Source organism: Lissotriton helveticus, chromosome 6 (genome assembly GCF_964261635.1).
Source record: "Lissotriton helveticus chromosome 6, aLisHel1.1, whole genome shotgun sequence".
NCBI classification, from domain to species: Eukaryota; Metazoa; Chordata; class Amphibia; order Caudata; family Salamandridae; genus Lissotriton; species Lissotriton helveticus.
The window spans coordinates 1,406,017,071-1,406,038,957 of NC_136067.1; the positions used below are offsets into that span (position 1 = coordinate 1,406,017,071).

At 47.1% G+C, this 21,887-nt stretch overlaps 1 protein-coding gene across 4 annotated transcripts in view; it reads left to right on the forward strand.

Moving 5' to 3' along the window:
* Positions 1 to 21,887, forward strand: part of MAP7 (microtubule associated protein 7) — a 1,007,524-nt gene that overhangs the window by 676,734 nt on the left and 308,903 nt on the right. For 2 of the 4 annotated variants that reach the window (XM_078649192.1, XM_078649191.1), the window contains exons 10-11: positions 417 to 541; positions 13,777 to 13,907. In XM_078649192.1, the coding sequence (XP_078505318.1) occupies positions 417 to 541; positions 13,777 to 13,907 (256 nt within the window). Of the gene's footprint in view, positions 1 to 392; positions 542 to 13,776; positions 13,908 to 21,887 lie in introns of all 4 variants that reach the window. The other 2 variants (XM_078649193.1, XM_078649190.1) reach the window with 1 other exon arrangement.

Below are 21,887 nucleotides of genomic sequence, written 5' to 3' on the forward strand. Positions count from 1 at the left end.
TGTCTATATGCTTCTTTTGTAATTTAAACAACTACGGATAGCGTTTTGATGTTCAAATCCGTTCTGTTCATACATGTGATTCTTAATGCTTTACCAAAGCCATTGCTGGGATAAAATTTAACCAGGTTGGACTAATTTCCATTATTGTGAACTATAAATTCACATCTCAGTTTAAGGAAATTGAAAGAATAAAAATTAAAGTAGAATTTTAAACAAACATCTTGTCGATAAGCCCTGTTTCGACCAAGATGTGAAAGTGATGGTTCTGGGCCAAGCTGTTCTCTTTCGGAATTAACTTCTCCTTTCTTTTTTCCTTTTTATCATTTCATTGCTGCCGGCTGTTGTCATTTCACTGTCCTCTTCTCCTACATTGATTATTGTAAATCCCATAGTTATGCCCATTTGTCCTCGTTCAGCATCTTGCAGCCCCATCAGTCCACAGCCCTACAAGATCACAAGCAGTAGAGGCGGCGAGAGACCTAAGCTTTTTATATTGGCCCCAGATACAGTAGGACGTCGGAGGACTACGCACTCACCAATGGTAAGCAACTTTGGTAAGCATGAGAATTGACTGTGAAAACTATTATTAGTACAAGAGTAGGGTTGATTAACAACATCTGTTAAGTGCATCATCACCATTACCTACATCATAATCTTTGTTTTTACACAGTGCGACAGTGCAAGAATACATTTTTCCTACAAATATTGTTGTAATGTTAAATTCTCATAAAACAAATTTGGTGATTGTTCAGGTCACACAGCATAATTGATCGCTGAGGAATTGTGTTTATAAATTGTCAGCAGTGAGGCTAGAACTAAATGTGAACCCCTTGTCAACGTTTTGGTGATTTCAGCCTATGTCAGAAAATAAATAAAAAATCAAGTTTGAAATAGAAAGAGAAAATGATAGCATAGGAAGTTGAACTGCCATGGGCATATACACATATTGTGAACCAAAATGCAAATAGAAGTTCCAGAAGGACATGCAGCATATGTTATAGGTTTCAATTCCTCTACTGGTTTTATTTTCTACTCCAAAAATTAGCAAATGAATCAGTAGTACAAAACAAATTCAAGAAAAAATAGTAGTATCAAAAACTTTCAAATATATAACCAATGTCACTTCAACAATTCATCTAGATCTACTATTCCATCAGCTAAAAACCAACCCCTAACTTTGCTAAAACAAAATACACCCAAACTCATTGAAATTTATTTTTTCCAAAATGTATTAAGTACCTATTTCTGCCGACCAGTCCTTGAAAGTTTTGGGAGCTTCTGTTACGCAGACTCACACTTGGCAATCATCAGTCCTCTCCATCAGAGTCAAGTCTCTGCAGTCTTTTTCTCTTATCTCTAAGGAAATGGCCTAATGTAACAACTGATTTAAGTGATATCCGTCACTTGTCACCAAGTTACATAATGATGCATAAAGCATATTTGTATATTCTGCCATTACCTTATCGATCCTTAAGCGCCAGGGAATGTCCTTGCTTCCAAAAAGGAGGAGCAACTTTCTGTCGTACTAGGTAGACAAAAGGTTTGGGTCTTAGAATGTCACGGGGAAGGATGTGACACCCCATCTGCCGGTCACCAAATTACAATGGTCTAACAGTACTGGTCGCAAGAAGGTGCCCATTGTTCATCTGCTCTTGTGGGGTAACCAAAGTGAGTATCCTAGAAGGATTAAGAATTATTCCTGTTCCACTTTCACCCAAGGTTCAGTCATACCAATGGTAGGTCACCCTAGGGCTGGTTTTAATTGTGCCACTCCGCAGTAGTTTCGATATTTAAAAAAACAAGGTCTCTATCACCCATTTCTATTAAAATGACTGATTTACCAAATGTGTTTTTTATTGTTCAATGAGAAAGACTGTGACTTGAACCTAAAGGCTTTAAAACTGTTTAAGGGAACAACATACGAAGAGACTGTGCTTACATATAGGAATCTGGAAGTGAAGGTAATCTTTACCAAGCTATTCATCCAAATCAGGAGCTTTCACTCCCCCTCCACTTATAAGGATCTTTAAATAGAGTATCTAACATCCCAGAGAAGTTGCATAAATAGACCTCTTTGCTGTGGTTTGAAGACTCAAAGATATAGGATTTGACCATCATACCATTCTAGGCCTTGAGCTTTGCACAAAACAGAGTAGGCGAGGCCATTAGGGTTCAATCATACGCCTCTGTACTTTGAGTAGTTCGATTTGAAACCAGAGATCTTGGAGAACCCCTCAAGGGACATAATGACTGGAGTGAGGTTTTTGGTTTAAATATTTGCTGCAAACTTTGAGTTTATGGTACCTGATTGAGTGACTAGTCCAAGGATACATTTTTTTGTACCAGAAGTATTAGTGATAAGGCGTTTGGCATCAGTGAAGATGGACTACCCTGCCTTGTGTCCCATGGTACCTGACAGGGATTGTTAGCGCTCCATTATTCTTGATCCTGGCTTTGGGGCAGACAAAAGTTACTTCTCTGTATCCTTTGATGCATGAGCCTAGGTTCTATTTTTTCTTGAGTAGGTGTACCAATTCTGTATAATCAAATATCTTCTTGGTATCAGGAAAAAGAATGGCCATAGGTGTTCACTTTAGCTCTACTACTATGTAGTCCTGTTCTGTATACATTCTGCTTGATACTGCAACACTAGCTACAGCAGTACATGTTGTAATCCTGTCACCAGGAGTTTTGTGAATATTTTTTCATCACAGTTTAACACTGCAGTGAGCCTATGTGATTCACATAATAGAGGAGCAAAGCCTATGTTTTTGCGATTCATAGGTTATGAGTGCAAATATGTTTTGTACATCAGGCCCTATGCCTACTCTCACTGCTTATGGTCAGAAAACATCTAAAAACGAACCTTGTTAATCTCTAGCTGAACTCATCACTGATTCCTGATGTATTATTTTACCATAGACGACCACTTGGGCAGGTCCTTCTGCTGCCATTGCTATGCAGTCAATCAATCAATCAATCAGTAGAATTTTAAGTGCGCTACTCACCCATGAGGGTCTCAAGGCGCTGAGGGGGGGGAGGTTTGGGGAAGGTCCGCAGATCTGTTAGTCGAATAGCCAGGTCTTGAGGGTTTTCCTGAAGGTGTTCAGGGAGGGGGCACATCTGATGTCTGCTGGTAGCTCGTTTCAGGTCTTGGCTGCGATGTGAGAGAAAGACCTTCCGCCTGCTCTGGTTCTGTGGATGTACGGGGTTTCGGCCAGTGCGAGGTTGGAGGATCGGAAATTTCTTTTGGGTATGTGGTAGTTGATTCTGTCGTTGAGGTATTTAGGTCTGTTGTTGTGGAGGCATTTGTAGGCGTGAGATGAGGATCTTGAAGTTGATTCTTTTCTCCATGGGGAGCCAGTGGAGTCTTCGTAGGTGCTGGCTGATGTGTTCGTGCCGGGGGATGCCGAGTACGAGTCTAGCTGCAGTGTTCTGTATTGTCTGGAGTTTGCGGAGTAGGGACTTGTTGATGCCGGCATAGAGTGCGTTTCTGTAGTCCAGTCTGCTGGTGAATAGTGCGTGGGTGACTGTCTTCCTTGATTCAGGGGGATCCATTTGAAGGTCTTGCGGAGGACACGGAGGGTGTTTAGGCAGTGCTTCCCATGTCTTTCCAGTGTAGTACTTGCTTTTATTCAGTGTTCAAATAAGTTCTCTGCGAGGAACCCTAACCTTTAGGGTGCAGGCGTGCTACGTAAAACTACTAAATAATAAATAATGTCTGATTCTGACACCGCTGTGCTGGCCTCTGGTTGGTGAATGCAAAAACAATAATTGATGGACAGAATGCAGAACAATGTCATACATTCACCCCAGTACAGAGATCCGGGCCTAAATCCATCGTTTTTTTGCACTCCACACCACCCCAGTTCAGACATGGCCATATGCAAATCAGCCTTGACCCTGTGCCTCATGGGAACAGTCCAGCCCGAACTGCCAAGCCATGTCTTTCCTGGACCGCAATCAAGCCTCCTAGGACCGGTTTCTGGCTATCAGCCGTCTTCAGCCAGGATAGCTTGGCTCCAGTGGTGTGGAGAGCATGGGACTCGCGTCTGAGCATACCCATCCCACTCGGGGTGACAAATGCAAAAACAACAATTGATGGACAGAATGCAGAACAATGTCATACATTCACCCCAGTACAGAGATCTGGGCCTAAATCCATCGGTTTTTTGCACTCCACACCACCCCAGTTCAGACATGGCCATATGCAAATCAGCCTTGACCCTGTGCCTCATGGGAACAGTCCAGCCCGAATTGCCAAGCCATGTCTTTCCTGGACCGGAATCAAGCATCCTAGGACCGGTTTCTGGCTATCAGCCGTCTTCAGCCAGGATAGCTTGACTCCAGTGGTGTGGAGAGCATGGGACTCACGTCTGAGCATACCCATCCCACTCGGGGTGACAAATGCAAAAACACCTCTGGTTGGTAGCACCTCAATCTCTGTCAAAGTTCAAGCCTCCCCATATGTATGTGACAACTCATCCTATTGAGCCTCCTATACCTCTTGTTCCTAAAACTAGGGCCAGTGGTCCATAAAGGATGCATTGCTCTTATTAGGCGCAGTAACTTAAGCTATTTACTTAGTGTTGTGTTTATATTTTGCACTATAGGCATGACCCAATGTCCTTTTTATGTCTCGCTGAACCAACGAGCATGCGTTGTTCTGCGAGAGTATAGTAGGCAAAACAGCTCTTGAAACCAGCGAGGATTGTCCCCAATGCATGTGAGGTATTCAAGCGCGAGCTTGAGTACCTCACATGCATTCACTCCCACTTGCTCGCACATCAAAGGCTGCTGCTCCCCTGCCAATGCGCTCCCGCCCCGCCCCCCCCCCCCCCACAGCAATGCCAAGAGCTTGTGTTATTTCCGCGCGGCGTCAATTTCACAGCCGCGCGGTGCCAATGCTTGTTATTTTATTTCCCGTGCTTTGCCCTCAGCCTCCGTCCGATCACTTTCGCGGCTTGTTTATCTAACGCCCGGCGCGCTGGCTCTGCAGGCAGTGTGATCTTGGTTACATCGGCCAATCTTTCGCCATCTCTTTGCGGTCCTCAGCCGCCTGCATGCAGCTGGAGACAGCACACAGTGGGCTGTAATGAGCATTACTCGCCCCTCACAGCCAGCAGACAGCCGTGGAGGCGCTCATGGCTTCAACTGACCGACGCCCGCATCCTTCGGCTGGCTCCTTCTCTGGAGCGTTGGTGAAAAAATAGTCTGGTGAGCCACGCATTTCTTTTCTTCAGCGCCCCTCACTCAACGGCATTTTTCGCCCATCACACTTTCTTTTTATTTTTCTTTATTCATTTGGGCACCCTTTTCATGACCACTTCCCCTTAGTCCGGTGCTCTACTCTCCGTCCCTCTGCTTTTTTTTTTGTTTATTTTGCTAATGGTTTTGTGGAGGAGGCATGGGAAAGCAGCACTTGTAATATGAACTCGACGCTGGTGGACCCCGGATTATTTTTACAACTCCGGTAGGAAACAACATTATTTTGCGGCGCAGCAACTCTCTCCGCTCGCCCCCACCCATCCACATCGTAACCTCCTATGCAGCACTATTAGGTTCAAAAAGGTTTCCAAGGATGCTAATATAAATGGAGGCTAATAACCTTCACATGCTCGTAGCACTAATGCCATAATATAACACAATCATATGAGAAACACATATTGTTGCAAAATTATAATCTTTGATACAATTAAAAAAAACCAGACAGTACAGCTCTGGAACAGAGGGTCGTTTTATTATCGCATCACAATATTTAAATGTCACGTACAGATGCAATATTGTGGTATAAAGCTTTGTTATATCTTGTTCATGTGTATAGCACTTTAATATGCATTGTCTGATCGCTTTCAAAGCGCTCGGATGTTCGCTAGGATAAGTTTACTGGCAGCTGCAGAATCTAATTTTAAAATAACATATGTGGCCTTTTGGGGAAATATTTCGACATCCTTCGACAGGTGACCTTGTGCACACTTTATAACTCCTTTCAACAATGGTCGCTTTGTGATCAGTCTTCAGTGGCAGACTGCAACCATGGCAAGTCCATTTTCTATGTTTGCAGCTAATGCCGTATGAGCAGGCTTGTGTTTCGGTTGCTCTCCGCCCAGGGGTAACCTATCTGTTTGGCTCATCTCCCCACCCGGAGCGACAGAGCCAGCGCTCCTCACCATGGTGAAGGTTCACATGTTCAGCTCGGTCAGGTGGGGAACCAGGTCCTGGAGGAGACCCCTGCTGCTGCTTTCCTGGCCCAGCAGAAGAGCAAGATAGCAGTTATCAACAACAACAAAAAAAAGCATCAGTATCCTGGGGAGGTGCTGGACTCCCTGACTGTCGGTGGTGCAGGTGTGTCCATCTTTACACCCTTCCTGCATATCCTAAGGCCCCCTTGCATTCCATAACTGATACACCTTCCCTGTACTACCTTCTAGTCCCTTTTCACCTATAGCCAATGGCTGCACATCTTGCCCCCTCCCCTTTCAATCAACCTCCTGACCCACTGGTACGCCATGCCCATTAATCCTTACAGCCCACTCACTTGCTCCTACAGCCCAGAACTCTTCAGCTAATTTACCCAGGCCCATTAGGCAACCCCTCATTGTTTAATTAAAGCTTTGTGACTGTCAGCTGTGACATCATACCGCTGTAATGTCAAGGGTTAATATTGCCCTAACTCAATTATACTAATTAATGGATCACAAAAGGTGTTTTGATAGGAGGTTTGTACTTTATTATAGAAATCCATACTCCGTAACAATGTTTTCTTACCTACACATACCATAATTATGTTTTAGTTGTACACTGAGCACTTAATTATAGCTTGTCAAGGTTACTGTGTGTTATTTGTGCAGTAGGAAAATTCAGTCACCCTCTTGCAGTAAAATATTTCCCACTGTTCTGGTTTCTGCCTTTCTGGCTGGTTTCTTGCTCTCCCGCCTGTCCATGTATCCACACTTGGCATGTACAAGATGCCCTTTTACTACATCCATGTTGAGACCTTGTCCTCCCATCCTGCATTGCAAAGTGCCCGGATGCACTGCCTTGCAGCGCGCTACATATAATAAGCTTGAAAGTAACAACATATACCTGTTTCCTTGCAGGGCCCTATCCTGAGCCAAGATTCAGATAGGGGCCTCAACAGGGGAGGGGCAGACCAGGGTCAGGCTGAAAGTCAATAGTACTGGCACGCACCCAGGCTGCCTCTACATAGAGCATTATGCAGCCTGCTTGCTTCTAGTATAATCCCCCCAGCCCCCCATTATAATTAGCACAGTTTATTTGTGTTTTCAGGGATGGTAAAGAGTTCTTTAGGGCTCTGCAGTTAGCCTAGGAAGAGTCCCTGGAATGAATTTGGTTGAACATGTTGCACCATTGCTGAAGCGTTTGGTAATCGGGGGAAGACCCCTGTCCAAATCCCCCTCAACCCTATTAGTGGCGAGAGATAATAGTTTGTAACCATTCCCTGCTTGACTTCGGTATTCAGTTGTCATCTTTGGAGGTTCAGTCCAACACTTCACTCCAGGTCATTTGGAACGCTGCTTCCCATCCTGAACTTTTCACATACAAACATTGATTTCATGCAAGTTAGTCTAATTAGTTCAGTGGAATACAAACAAGTCCACAACGTCCAGAGTGCATTAGTGTAGCTCACAACTTGAAAAAGCATTCATAATACCCTTGACAGGTGATCACCTTAGTTAACATTAAAATTGCTTTGTCGACTTTCAGGCCATGGTCTGTCTTTTGGAATCCCCACTGGCGTAGAGGCTTTTTAGGTCGACCTCTGCCAATGCACTTGCGCATTGCAGATGTCGATCTATAGTAGCTGAAACAAACTCTTTGAACCAAGCGCGGTTTCGGATTACATGCAGTTCATGTGATGTAATGAAGCATGAAGCTTCCCCAGGCGCGCGCTTGGCCTCGCACACCACCATCAAAGGCTTCTGCTCCCCCTCACTCCCTTTCCTCCCTCCCCCTCGCTGGCCACGTCAAACGCGAGAGCTTTTGTAAAAGGGTCTTGCTTCCGACAGTGCGCGACCCGCTGGCATTTGTCAGGCATTTGTCTTCAAAGGCTCTTGAAAGCTTGAAGGCAACCTGCTTCCCCGCCCCCCTGGTGTTTCTGGCTTTTCGCACCATCGGTGTGGAATGTTGTTTACATCTTGCTCGAGCATTGGCTAGTAGGACTTCTACGGACCCCAGTTCGTCGGATTACATCACTCACTGTCTCTTTCAAGGAATTCAAAGGCATTGTAATCACCGCCATCCTACTTTTTAACTAAGGGTTGCAGAGGATTACATGTCTTAATAAGAGGCCACAGCAACCTCACATTAAACTAGCAAGATAAAAGTATAACTTTAAATGACATCTGATGTTTTTCTAGCCTTTAAAACAGTATTACGTTTCTGTAATCGGGTTGGGCCCCGTGTTGGTCAGAAGTGTTTTTAGTTTGTAATTTTATCAATTAAAAGTTGTGAAGATCAATTTTTGACTAATATGTTTACCGAAACGAAGCATCGTGCATGAGTTCAAATCCGTAGACATTTAAATTTGAGACAGGGGCTTATTATAAGTTTGACATTTAATATACTTTTGCAAGAACTCTCACCGTAAGACATGCTCTGCAGTTACAGTGTCACGTGGAAACTCTTAAAATGCACATCTTGCCAACAACTTGCCCAGAGACCAATTCTGCACTTAAGTAGTTTAATGGTTATTATGCTTGCTAATATACAACCACAATTTCACTCTTTCAAGCCTCAAGCCACTGTTCACTGAATTTCAAAATAAGCTTACAATCTGTGACTACTTTAGGTCAACACTGACTTCATTTGTATCATCCTCTAAGGTATGTATGCCTCCATCTGTAAACGTAAATTATCTCTATAGATCTATGCTTTTTATTCCAAAATTTTGCATTTTCTGAATAAATTGCCTTTTGAGTAGGTAAGGAAACGAACAAACTCTTTCCCATTTAATTTGCAGCCAAGTACAGTGTAGCACAAAGTGATATAAAAAGTGGCACTGGATATTGCACCACCCCAGCATCACTCAGCACCACCACAGCACCACTCAGCACCACCACAGCATCACTCGGCACCACCACAGCATCACTCAGCACCACCACAGCATCACTCAGCACCACCACAGCATCACTCAGCGTCACCACAGCATCACTCAGCACCACCACAGCACCACCACAGCACCACTCAGCGCCACCACAGCACCACTCAGCGCCACCACAGCACCACTCAGCGCCACCACAGCATCACTCAGCAGCACCACTTAGCACCACCACAGCACCACTCAGCGCCACCACAGCACCACTCAGCGCCACCACAGCATCACTCAGCAGCACCACTTAGCACCACCACAGCATCACTCAGCACCACCACAACATCACTCAGCACCACCACAGCACCACTCAGCACCACCACAGCATCACTCAGCACCACCACAGCATCACTCAGCACCACCACAGCATCACTCAGCACCACCACAGCATCACTCAGCACCACCACAGCATCACTCAACACCACCACAGCATCACTCAACACCACCACAGCATCACTCAACACCACCACAGCATCACCACAGCACCACTCAGCACCACCACAGCACCACTCAGCACCACCACAGCACCACTCAGCAGCACCACTCAGCACCACCACAGTATCACTCAGCACCACCACAGCATCACTCAGCAGCACCACTCCGCACCACCACAGCATCACTCAGCACCACCACAGCACCACTCAGCGCCACCCCAGCACCACTCAGCACCACCACAGCACCACTCAGCATTAACACATTATCACTCAGCACCAACACATTATCACTCAGCACCACCACATTATCACTCAGCACCACCACAGCATCACTTAGCAGCACCACTCTGCACCACCACAGCATCACTCAGCACCACCACAGCACCACTCAGCGCCACCCCAGCACCACTCAGCACCACCACAGCACCACTCAGCATTACCACATAATCACTCAGCGCTACCCCAGCATCACTCCGCACCACCACATTATCACTCAGCACCACCACAGCATCACTCAGCACCACCACAGCATCACTCAGCACCACCCCAGCACCACTCAGCACCACCCCAGCACCACTCAGCACCACCACAGCACCACTCGGCACCACCACAGCATCACTCGGCACCACCACAGCATCACTCGGCACCACCACAGCATCACTCAGCGCCACCACAGCACCACTCAGCGCCACCACAGCACCACTCGGCGCCACCACAGCACCACTCGGCGCCACCACAGCATCACTCAGCGCCACCGCAGCACCACTCAGCGCCACCACAGCACCACTCAGCACCACTCAGCACCACCACAGCACCACCACTGCACCACCATAGCATCACTCAGCGCCACCCCTGCATCACTCAGCACCACCACAGCACTACTCAGCACCACCACAGCATTATTATGCGCCTCCACAGCATCACTCAGGGCCTCCACAGCATCACTCAGGGCCTCCACAGCATCACTCAGGGCCTCCACAGCATCACTCAGGGCCTCCACAGCATCACTCAGGGCCTCCACAGCATCACTCGGAGCCTCCACAGCATCACTCGGAGCCTCCACAGCATCACTCGGAGCCTCCACAGCAGCACTCACGGCCTCCACAGCAGCACTCAAGGCCTCCACAGCATCACTCACGGCCTCCACAGCATCACTCACGGCCTCCACAGCATCACTCACGGCCTCCACAGCATCACTCACGGCCTCCACAGCATCACTCACGGCCTCCACAGCATCACTCACGGCCTCCACAGCATCACTCACGGCCTCCACAGCATCACTCACGGCCTCCACAGCATCACTCACGGCCTCCACAGCATCACTCACGGCCTCCACAGCATCACTCACGGCCTCCACAGCATCACTCACGGCCTCCACAGCATCACTCACGGCCTCCACAGCATCACTCACGGCCTCCACAGCATCACTCACGGCCTCCACAGCATCACTCACGCTCACGGCCTCCACAGCATCACTCACGGCCTCCACAGCATCACTCAGGGGCACCACAGCATCACTCAGGGGCACCACAACATCACTATGCGCTACCACAGCATGACTGAATGCTACAGCATCACTCGTCGCCACCACAACATCCCTCCGCGCCATCACAGCATCACTCCGCGCCATCACAGCATCAATCTGTGCAACCATTCAACAACTGGTTCAAATATGTTCTCTCAATATTTCAAGCTTTATTACAAATGTCACAAAAAGATGTTAATATTTCACTTCTGTTCTTGGATTTTCGTCACAATAAAATACACTGAGCATAATCTTCACAAAAGTTATTTACAAAAGTTTAACCTATTGCCATTATAAATTGCAATCACTTTTATTTAAGTATTAATTATTTAAAAAAAATTAAAAGCCTTTGTTATTTGTAATATCAATACATCTAAGTCACGTAAATACAAAACATGTTGCATTACAAATGCTATAGGTGTCACATTTGCGAAAGTTATAACTATTGGCATTGTAAATGACAAACCTATTAATTTAGCTATTTTCAAAACCAACTCGTAAATAAAAAAAATGTAATTTACAAGACCAATAGCTCAAACTTTCCTAATGCGAGACCTATTGCATTGCAAATGCTTGTTCTTAAACTTACTACCGCTAACATTGCCTTTGTATGCTCTTTTCACATGTTTAAGTGGGAGAATTGGCTGTTCTTTGAAAGGAAAATAGACGGTGATTGCCTCTTACCTTATGTGATTTTTATGTAAGCATGTTGTATGGCAACGGTTTCTTAATTCCTTTCTTGTTTCTGTGGTTGTTGGATCAGGACACTCAAACCAGTGTGAGCTGTGGTGTGAAGATGCTTGTCAAAAACATTAATGATTGGGTTAAAACACATTTTACATTAGCAGCATTTCAACATAATGAGATATGAGTAAAGGAATTTTTTTTAAAGTCCTACCTTAAAACAAGCACTGGCAAAGTAAAAGGGTCACTTCTTTTAGCTTTGCCAGTGGCAACGTAATGGCTTTACAGTGACTTTTACCTTTGCTAATCAACTTTGGAAAAAGAAAAAAGTTTATTGCTGATGCTGAAAAGCATCAGCAAAAAGACAGTGAATTTTCACAAAGTATTAGTCTGGTCGTAAATTACAGCTCAATGGTCCTCATGGCCCTCCTAATAACTTAGATTTTTTTTAAATGGGAAGAGGCAGGGAAACAACAGAGGAGTAGTCGAGTAGTGGGAAATCAGCTAGGAAGTAATTGGTGGTTAACAAATAACAGGGAAGTGTGGGGTAGTAACAGGGGAAAGGGATTCTTAAATAAAAATGAGCAGGATGGATGAGGGAAAGCAACTGATTGGAGAGCAACACTGTATGTGGTTGGGAAGAGAAGCAGCATACGGAAGAAATGACAATAGAGCAAGAAAATACACACTCCCATAGAGTGCTAAAAAAAGTAGTTTCCTAAATTCAAAAGGTGGAAGTATACAAGTGAGAAATATGGTAAAGAAGCTATTCTCTGGGGGAGTGACAAGCACTGGAAGAGGAACACAAGTAATTGATTAAGAAGCAATCAACTGAGATTAATGAGAAAGCGAAACTATGATAAGCATAGGTGGACCCAAAGTTCACTGTGAATATTGGTATTATGCACAATAAGTCTTTTGGCAACAGTCAGCTTAAAGCTGTTTGTAGACGAGACCTACAAGGGTCGCCTTTCATCATTAGGGTTTTGTGTCTGTTGCATACTTTGACCTTCTTCCCACCTCCTATGTTTATTTAAACAGTTGTGATTATTAGTGTACATGGGCTTGATGTGTTTTCTGTTGTGTGCCAACACTTTACATTCAGGGATGTTTTGCATCCAGTGTCATTTATTTTGGATAAGTCTTTAGCTGGTAGAGATCCTTTTTCAAACGAGTTTGACTTTTCTGTTGAGTTTCCAGATTTGGAGCCATTGAACAGTACAGTGTGTAAATCATGAGCTAAGTGTACACTCTTTGGTAATCGCCATACAGCTCTTTGGGAATAGATAATTGCGTTGTATCTATCTATATTGTTGGTATTGAATATGCTAGTTATGGGTTTCAGGCGCATTCCTCCTGGCGGTAAATCCGGAGAGATATGCCTGCACCAAAGAGCAGGCCCCCTTCTGTGAAGAATCTTGGACCTGCAGGCATTCCTGCCACCAGCCCCTGGTGGGAATAACATTCATAATAGCACAATAATTCCCGCACGCATGCGTGGTGATTGTGTAACTCTCCCAAGCACTCGATCTTCTTCCTTAAAGTAGTTGCAGGCATTTATAATTTAAATACAGCTTTTGTATCCCAAGCAGGAGAGCTCCTAGCACCATCTGCTTGCAAATCACATCCAAGCCATTGTAGCCTGAACATTGTATCCGCCACTACCACGGTTGCTATAGAGTTGTGAGCTTAGACAGACCCACCCCCTTGCTAGGCACTGTCAGTCTAAATGCAAACTTGTACTAACGCCGGGCCCATGGGCTCATAACACTGACTTTTCAGATGTGTTTTCTCCAGGGGTGAAAGTCAGAGGCATCTCCATCACCTCCTTAAGTGGCTTATTGAATCGTTCAGGAGTTTGAAAAGAAAATGAACTAAATGTCCACCATTCATTGTTTTTCAAGGGCACACACAAGGGCACTGATCTTTCATTCACAAAACAGATGCAGTCTTTCGGCGTTACTGAGATAATATTTTATACTTGTCTAACATGTTTGTAATTATATTATTTTGTTCTCCAGAGGAGTGACAAAAAAGATAAGGACAGGCACAATGAAATGGCAGCTACACTGCTAAATCCATCGTACAACATTAAAAGGTCTCAGTCACCTTCCCTCCCGAAAACTAAATCACCAGCTCCATCACCCGACTGGTAAGTAGAGTTGAAACGGCTCAATGTATTTGCATAGCACTTACTCATATGGTAGAAGCAAATGTAGCCTAACACACCTGTGTTTCTTCGTATCTTCGTTTTGGATGGTGTAATGTCAAATAGATTCAGGCCCTGAAACTTAAACATGCAAGAAGTAATGGTTAGCACAGAATTGCAACAGTCTTTTAGTACTGTATATTTTATGGTCTTAGTCGGTGGAAATGTCACTGCCATATATACTGAATGTAGTGGTGAACTATTCCTAAAAATGCCGAAACAATAAAGATGGTTGAAGATCATCAGCATTCGAGGCACTTGCTGAAGGAGTTTTGCAGCACCTTTATAATTTTTGTACCGGTACTTATGGTGACGAGACAATTGAATTCACAAGTTTCATCAAGGAATGTTAACCTTGGAGCCAAACAACCCTTTTCAAAAGGAATGGCAGTGGCATAAGCTTGATGTCTCTACTGGTAGAAGGGTGAGTGGGAAAAAAAGCAGTCTATTTGCTTCTCCCGTCTATTTAGATAATCGTTAAGATTAACATACCGATTCTAGTAAGTAATATTAAAATACCTGCACCGAGTGAAGATTACAGTCAAATTGCATGTCTTATCCTCTCCATTTCTCTATTGTTTCAAACCTCCCACTTCTGCTATCTATACTGGAGACGTCTCTGGACTAACCCTGAGATCAAGCATTATGCTGATGGGTTTCTGGCAACAATCAAAGTTGATACCTTTCATAAGATACCATAGCTGAAAAATCTCAGGGTTATGCTGGGTGAACTCGGCCTCTCCAACCTCTGGGACAATCCCACGGGGGAAGTTTTTCCAAGCAAAGATACCCTTAAGATTTTATATTGGGATTGGATAGATGGTAGGCTCTGGAGGGGCATAAAATCTGACTCGATGGGGGGCCGTTTTCTGGAAATCAAAATGTGTCCCGTGTTAGAACAGTATTGGGACAGTATTACTGTCCCTATGGACAGGAAGTTATTTTTCCAGTTAAGATCTGGCTCCCTCCCCTTGAGATCTTTGACGGCTAGGTGGCGGAGTTTGAACACCTTGTGCTGCCCGGCGTGTGGTGCAGCTAATGAAAGTATAGGCCATTTTCTATTCGTTTGCAAAGCCTACGTCACTCCAAGAAGGGTATGGTTAGCTCCAGTTTGTAAAAATCTTGGGACGTCTAGTGGTGTTGAGGCGTTGAGAATCATCTGTACCTCCACCGATGAGCCTATTGTTCTTGGAATAGCTAAGTATTTGGGGTGGGCGTGGTCCATTAGGCGGAGGGCTATTCCCACTAATGCAATTGACTCCTGTTAAATGTGTGTTAATTTTAATATTGTAAAAGCTTGCACAACTGTTTTAGAAATATGTATAAGTACAAACATGAACAAATATTTTAACTGTCATGTATTTTAAATGTATGTTGTGCTTTTATGAGTATATACCTCGAATAAAGCTTTCAAACGAACGAACGAAACGCTATCTACCTGGGTGAGTGGGGAAAAGGAGGGGGACCTGCTTATCCCCAATTGGTAGCGATATGTGGAGATATGGAAGGGGCTGGGAATAAAATGTGATAGTGGAAAACTCAGGGTTCTACCATCAAAGCCCTCCTTATCACAAGTTTTTGAATTAAACTATCTCTTGGACCAGAAGCAATGAAAATAAAGCGGTTTACTCTCTATCCTGTTTGACCGTCTTTCTCAATGTGTTAACAGTAACAGTATAATATATCCCAGTTTCTGCTTTTTAAACTGGCCACAGTGGTAACTTGCGGTGGCTTACTTAGCCTTTCTAGACTGCTTGCCTGCTTACTCATATGGGCCTTTCTCTTTCACTTGACCTGGCTCAGAGTCCACTTTCGTGTCCGGCCTAGGGAGCATAGTCAATCCGGCTATTCTGCTCAGCCATTACCTTACCTTCATCCCACTTGCCATACATTTGTCACATCTTTGATTTTTTTCCGAAGATTTTCCCCTTTTAGCAACTCCCTCTCAATATCAACGTTATACTACTGCAGTGACATTTACAATGGGAACTGGAACATGACACTATCCAGGCTACAATGGGGCCTGAATAATGTTGTTTGGGGTGTTTGTAGCTTAAGATGTAATGTCCTCCTCGAGTCTTCCTGTAAGATATTCAAGGTAAACAAAGATTATATTTTACAGCAGTGTCTTATCCACAAGATTTTCCAAGGCCACACTGACGGACACTTTTACATGACTGTTAAGTGGCCCATAAGATGTGTGATGCCTTCACAGTAAGATGTGCTGCTAGCTATAAATCCAGGCCTATCTGAAGTTGTCATTTTAGACAAAAAACAGAGGTTCCTGTGGACACTCAATGATTGATATTTGGTAACTTGAAGCGAGCCAATTCTCAGCCCCTATGATTACACTAGGAGGCTGCCAACATTGATTGTGTATCTACTGAATGGTCATTTCTGTAAAAGTATTGAAACCTTGTTTTTATGTCACTAAAAGTCACACTACATACGTATAGGTTTCACTTTTCACTTGGGACACTTCGCACTGGAAATTTTGCAACAAATGGGAATTTAGGATATTAAAATACCTTGTTTCCCTACATACTCTGTGTTACATGTAATTTTTTTTTCTGACATCTATGTAACTCCCTTTTACTGCGATTGCGCTGATATAAATTGTATTATCCAGTATTATGGGTGTCTTTCATAGATTCACATGCCTGAATCATTCCCCGTCGTCGAGACGGGAGTCTCCGGTACATAGAAAAGAAATGTCCTATAGACATACATAGAGAAAAATAGGCCTAAGGGCCTCGCCTTAGTAGCCTATCTATGTCCTTTTGTAAAAAGGACCAAACTCCAGAAGATAGCCAATCAGCTACCACCTCCCTCTAGAACCTTCCTGTCAGGAGCCTCAGTCTCTCAGATTTTCTACCGCACGTTGTGCTTGGGAGTCTCCACCTGAGTTCTCCTCAGGTTTTCTAGTTTAATCTCTTTTCTTCATAGGAATTGGATATTTCCTTTATAAATCAACCATGGCTGATCAACAGAAGAAGGGTCTCTTCAGAGCTTGCTCTTCTTGTGGTAAGAAGAGGCTCCACGTCGAGGATAAGCATGAAACCTGCTTATACTGTCTTTATCCTGACCATTCTCCTAAAGAATGTAGAATTTGTAGAACATTCTCTACAAAAACACTAAAAGACAGAGAAGGACGGCTGCTCCTCTGGTTGAACAGGCTGAAAACCAGAGACAACCTGGAGTCTTCAGAGGACGGTGAGATGGCTTCAGTTTCTTCTAAACTATCCTTGAAGAGGGCAAGGGTTGCTTCCCCTAGCCCTACAGACGTTCCTCCTAAAAAGACTGCCAAAAAGTCTTCTGAGGCAAAATCTACAACATCTGACAAGGAAGCCCCTGCCTTCAGGAAGCCTGCGCCGTCATCGACGACGATTTCGTCGACGCTTTCCTCAGCGCTGAAGAAGACTGTGTCTCCAGTCTATGTTTTTACATCGACGACGACGGTGTAGACGAGGATGGCGCCGTCAGCATCTTCATCGACTGACAACGACTACTCCATAGTCGACGGCGGGTAAGCCTGTGTCATCGATTATCATCCTTAAAAAGCCATCGACGACGATTAAGATTCCGTCGACGACGACATCAGCGTCGATGACGAAGCCAAAACCCTCGTCGACCAGCGTGCCGTCGACGAAGACACCGTCGACGACGAAGACACCGTCGACGACGAAGACACCGTCGACGACGAAGACACCGTCGACGAGCGCACCATCAACGACGGTGCCGTCGACGAAGGTCCCGTCGCCGAGAGTACCGTCGTCGAAATCACCATCGACGACGATTGAAATTCAGTCGACGACGCCATCGTCGACGCTATGGAAACAATCGGACTTGATTTCTCCGTTGACAGCTTCCAGTCAGCCGTCTACGATTCCACCAACGGCAAAGACAACGAAAAAGCCAATAACACCGGACTTAACGTCCCCAAGTAGGGTGCAAAAGTTACCCCCATCTTGTCTACTGCAGGACGAGGACGAGGACGAAGACCAGTACGGACAGGCTACCAGTCCTTCAGATCTCATAGTAAAGTGCCAAAGCACTGATGAGGATGGCGACGAGGTGGTTTTTACAGAAGAGGCTGAACATTCACATGTCCAGACGCAGGTCACACCTATGGTATGCTTTCCGGTGTCTATATTCTCAGACTTACAGTTCTTGATCCAAGACTACAAGCAGCGATTTCCCGAACCGACCACTGCTCCATCAATGGAGACAAATCCAGCTACATCTGGATCTGACATCCTCACGACCTAGACCGTCACCTTTGGTGATCCGTCAGGAAAGAGAACCAGTGCAAAATATCCCGTCTTCTGACGAGGAAGTTGAAAAACCAGAGGATGGAGAGGTGCGGGATGACCTGTCCGACCATAGGGACGATGAGGACTACATCGCTCCTTCTCCGGCCACACCTGAACCCACTACCTCGGACTCGCCGCCAGTGGACATTGGCGGATTTCACAACTTAGTGGAGAGAGCGGCCACAAGATTCCACATGACAATGGAATCCCATGAAACTGACTGTTTCCTATATGATTTTAAAGACCCGGTTAGGAAAACAACCAGATCAATTCCTATCATTGATCACATATGGGAACAGGGAAAACAGCTGATGCAGACACCAGCCTCGGTCTCTGCAGTAGTACCACGGCTGGACAAGAAGTATAAGGCACCAACAACAGCACCAGCCTGCCTTACTGGGCATCCACAGCCAGATTTGGTGGTTACCCAGGCGGCACAAAAGAACTCTAGGAATCTGTCATCTCCATTGTCAGCTCCACCGGACAAGGAGGGCAGGAAGCTAGACAGTATTGGCAAACGCTTTTCCACCACGTCGGCCATGACTGTGAAAGTGGCAAATTCCATCGCCCTACTAGGCCGCTACAATAGGCAATTGTGGGAGGATACTGCCCCGTATCTTTTCGACTTACCAGATAATCTGAAAGAGGAAGTTCAGTCACTTCTTAAGGAGGGCCAAACATCGGCATCGGAACTTATCGATTGTGCTATAGATGTTGCAATGACCGGCTTCAGACAGCTAGCAGGGGCCGCGGTCTTGAGAAGGCAGGGGTGGCTTAAAGCTACATCCTTTCGTCAAGAGGTCCAAACTAAGGTACTGGACATGCCCTACGACGGCCAGCACCTTTTCGGGGAGAAAATCGACGAGGCCCTTCAAACGATCAAAAAAGATACAGACACGGCACGAGCGCTTGGCACATTGCAGTTTAAGAACCAGTCCTTTCGAGGGAGCAGGGGTAGAGGTCAGTCCTCTTACAGAGGTTCTTACCAGAGCAAATCCTCTTACTCCTATAACCAAGGCCGTTCGCAATACCAACAGCGACAGCAGCAACAAGGTCGCCAGACCTCGTATGGAAGGTCCAACTACAGGGAAAAAAGCCAGAGGAAACCCACTGGCGGACGCCAATGACCGTTTCCAGCAGCCAGTCCGTCCACAATCTCGTTTTTTCAAACTTGGAGGAAAACTGACACACTTCCTCGACAATTGGAGATCAATTACAACGGATCGGTGGGTGCTCCAATTGATCCAATTCGGACATTCGTTGGAATTCAATTCAATTTCCCCGACAACTCCTCCTCGCAAGCTTCAACACAGACATTTACGGTTACTCCTTCAAGAGGTCTCTTCAATGTTAAAAAAAGGAGCGATAGAGCGAGTTCCATCAGCTCACAGAGGAAAGGGATTTTATTCCCGCTTCTTTCTCATACAAAAGAAAGGGAAGAAATGGAGGCCCATTCTAGACCTCAGGGCACTCAACGCATTCTTGAAGAGTCAATCATCTGAAAGAAACAGGTTAGTATTAGATTCCTTACCTTAGAATATCCCCAGGCGTCAGTCTGGATCCGGAAACTTTTGCGTAGCAGTACCCCTGCGCGTCGGTAGGCGTCGTCTGCAGGCGTCCCCTGCGGCTCCGCGTCGTCGGCGTCGTGCGCCGTGATGACGTCGCTGGAGTATATAGACGCCGCCTCCGCGCGCTGACGTCAGTTCTTCTTTTTTCCGCGCCAGTTAGCGCAGATCCGAAGAGCAGTACTCCGGTCTTTTGACCAAGTTTTTTGTTAGCTAATTGATCTTTACGGTGCCGGTAGGATGCCCGGTTTCAAGAGTTGTGACGAGTGCGACCGCCTGATGTCGGTCACCGACCACCATCGACTCTGCCTCCGGTGTCTGGGCGCGGACCACGACGTGGAGTCCTGCGTCGACTGTCGGGCCTTGACTGGAAAAGCTAGGCGGGAGCGGTCCCGCAAGCTTCTCGAGCTCCGGTTGTCGGCCCCGCGTCGAGAGCGGTCCCGGTCCGGTCGGAGGTCGAGGGAGCGGTCGAGGGAACGGTCGCGGAGGTGCCATGGGCGCTCCGGGAGTCGCCACCATTCCTCCGGCTCGTCAGGTAAGCACAAGAAGTCGGGGCGTCGCCATCGCACCCCCGACTCCCCCCGACGCCCGCGTGCTGCGGCCGGGGGCTCGGGTGACCCCACCCCCGCGGTCCCGCATGGGTCGCCGACGCCGTCTACCCCACACCTGTCGGTCCCTGGGGAAGGCGCGTCGCGTGAGGAGATCGAGGCCTTCCTCATTGCTATGAGGGCGAGGTCTTCTCCGGCGGGGCCTTCGGCGCCTGCGGGCCCGTCGGTCCCGTCTGGGGGCCCGAGCGGTTCGGGTGCTCCTGCCCCGGCGCCGCCGGTGGCTCCGGCCCCGGCGCCGCTGGTTCCCTCTGGTTCGTCGCCGGCTGGTCTCCCGGCCTCTCCGGCGTCGGTTCCTGTGGGCCAACCCGTGGTACCGCCCCCGCGTGGTGCAGCGACTCCGCCGTCGGCTCCGGCCGGCGTCGGGTCCCCGGCACCGACGCCGCGCGGCGCCACCCCCCTTTCCTCCCCGACTCCGGACTCGGAGCCGGACCGGCGTCGGCCGACGCCGGATCCGACGCCGATGGGGCCCGTTGACCCCGATGTCTATATCGTCGATCCAGAATATGGGTATGATGAGGAGGAGTATGGAGAGGGTTGGGAGGGGTCTGAGGACCCTCTATCCCGTGCCTGCCAGTATGATGTGGACTGGGTAGGTGATCTGGGTGATGCCAGTGGCCTGGACGAGTCGCCCAACCCTGGGTTTGTCTCTCCGTCCCCTGTTGCGTCCGAGGCGGGTGCTGCCTATTCGGTGGTCCTGATGAGGGCTGCCAAGGCCTTACACCTTGAGCTCCCCGTCGCGAAGGTCAAACCGAATATTCTGACGGAAGTTTTTAAACCGCAGTCATGCCCCCAGGAGCCTCTGCTGCCGTTTAATGAGGCCCTGACGGATGTCCTTCTGGGCACCTGGTCCAGGCCCGCTTCTGGTGCGCCGGTTGACCGGAACGTTGCCAGGCGTCACCGTCCATGCTCGGACGACCCTGCCTTCCTGTCTACCCATCCCTCCCCGGAGAGTCTGGTGATCCAGGCCTCCACTTCACAGTCCGCATTTCCGTCGGCTCCGCCCGACCGGGAATCAAAGAGGTACGACCAATTTGGAAAAAAAGTGTTTTCCTCTTTGAGCGCTGGACTGCGGTCTTGTAACACCGCGTGCCTCTTGGGCCGCTACACCCACTCCCTGTGGGATACGGTCGAGGAGTGTTTGCCGCAATGCCCCCAGGAAGTGCGGGACAAGCTCACCCGGGCCTTGGTTGAAGGCCGGGATGCGGCGCGATACTCGATCCGTTGTGGTCTGGACACCACAGACTCACTGGGACGGGCCATGTCCACTACGGTGGCGATTCGTCGCCATGCCTGGCTGAGATCTGCCAACTTCTCACCAGACGTCCAAAATACACTTATGGACATGCCATTTGATGGCAGTCGCCTATTTGGTGACAAAGCGGACCACGCGCTGGAGCGCTTCAAGGACTCCAGGGTCACTGCCAAGTCCTTGGGTCT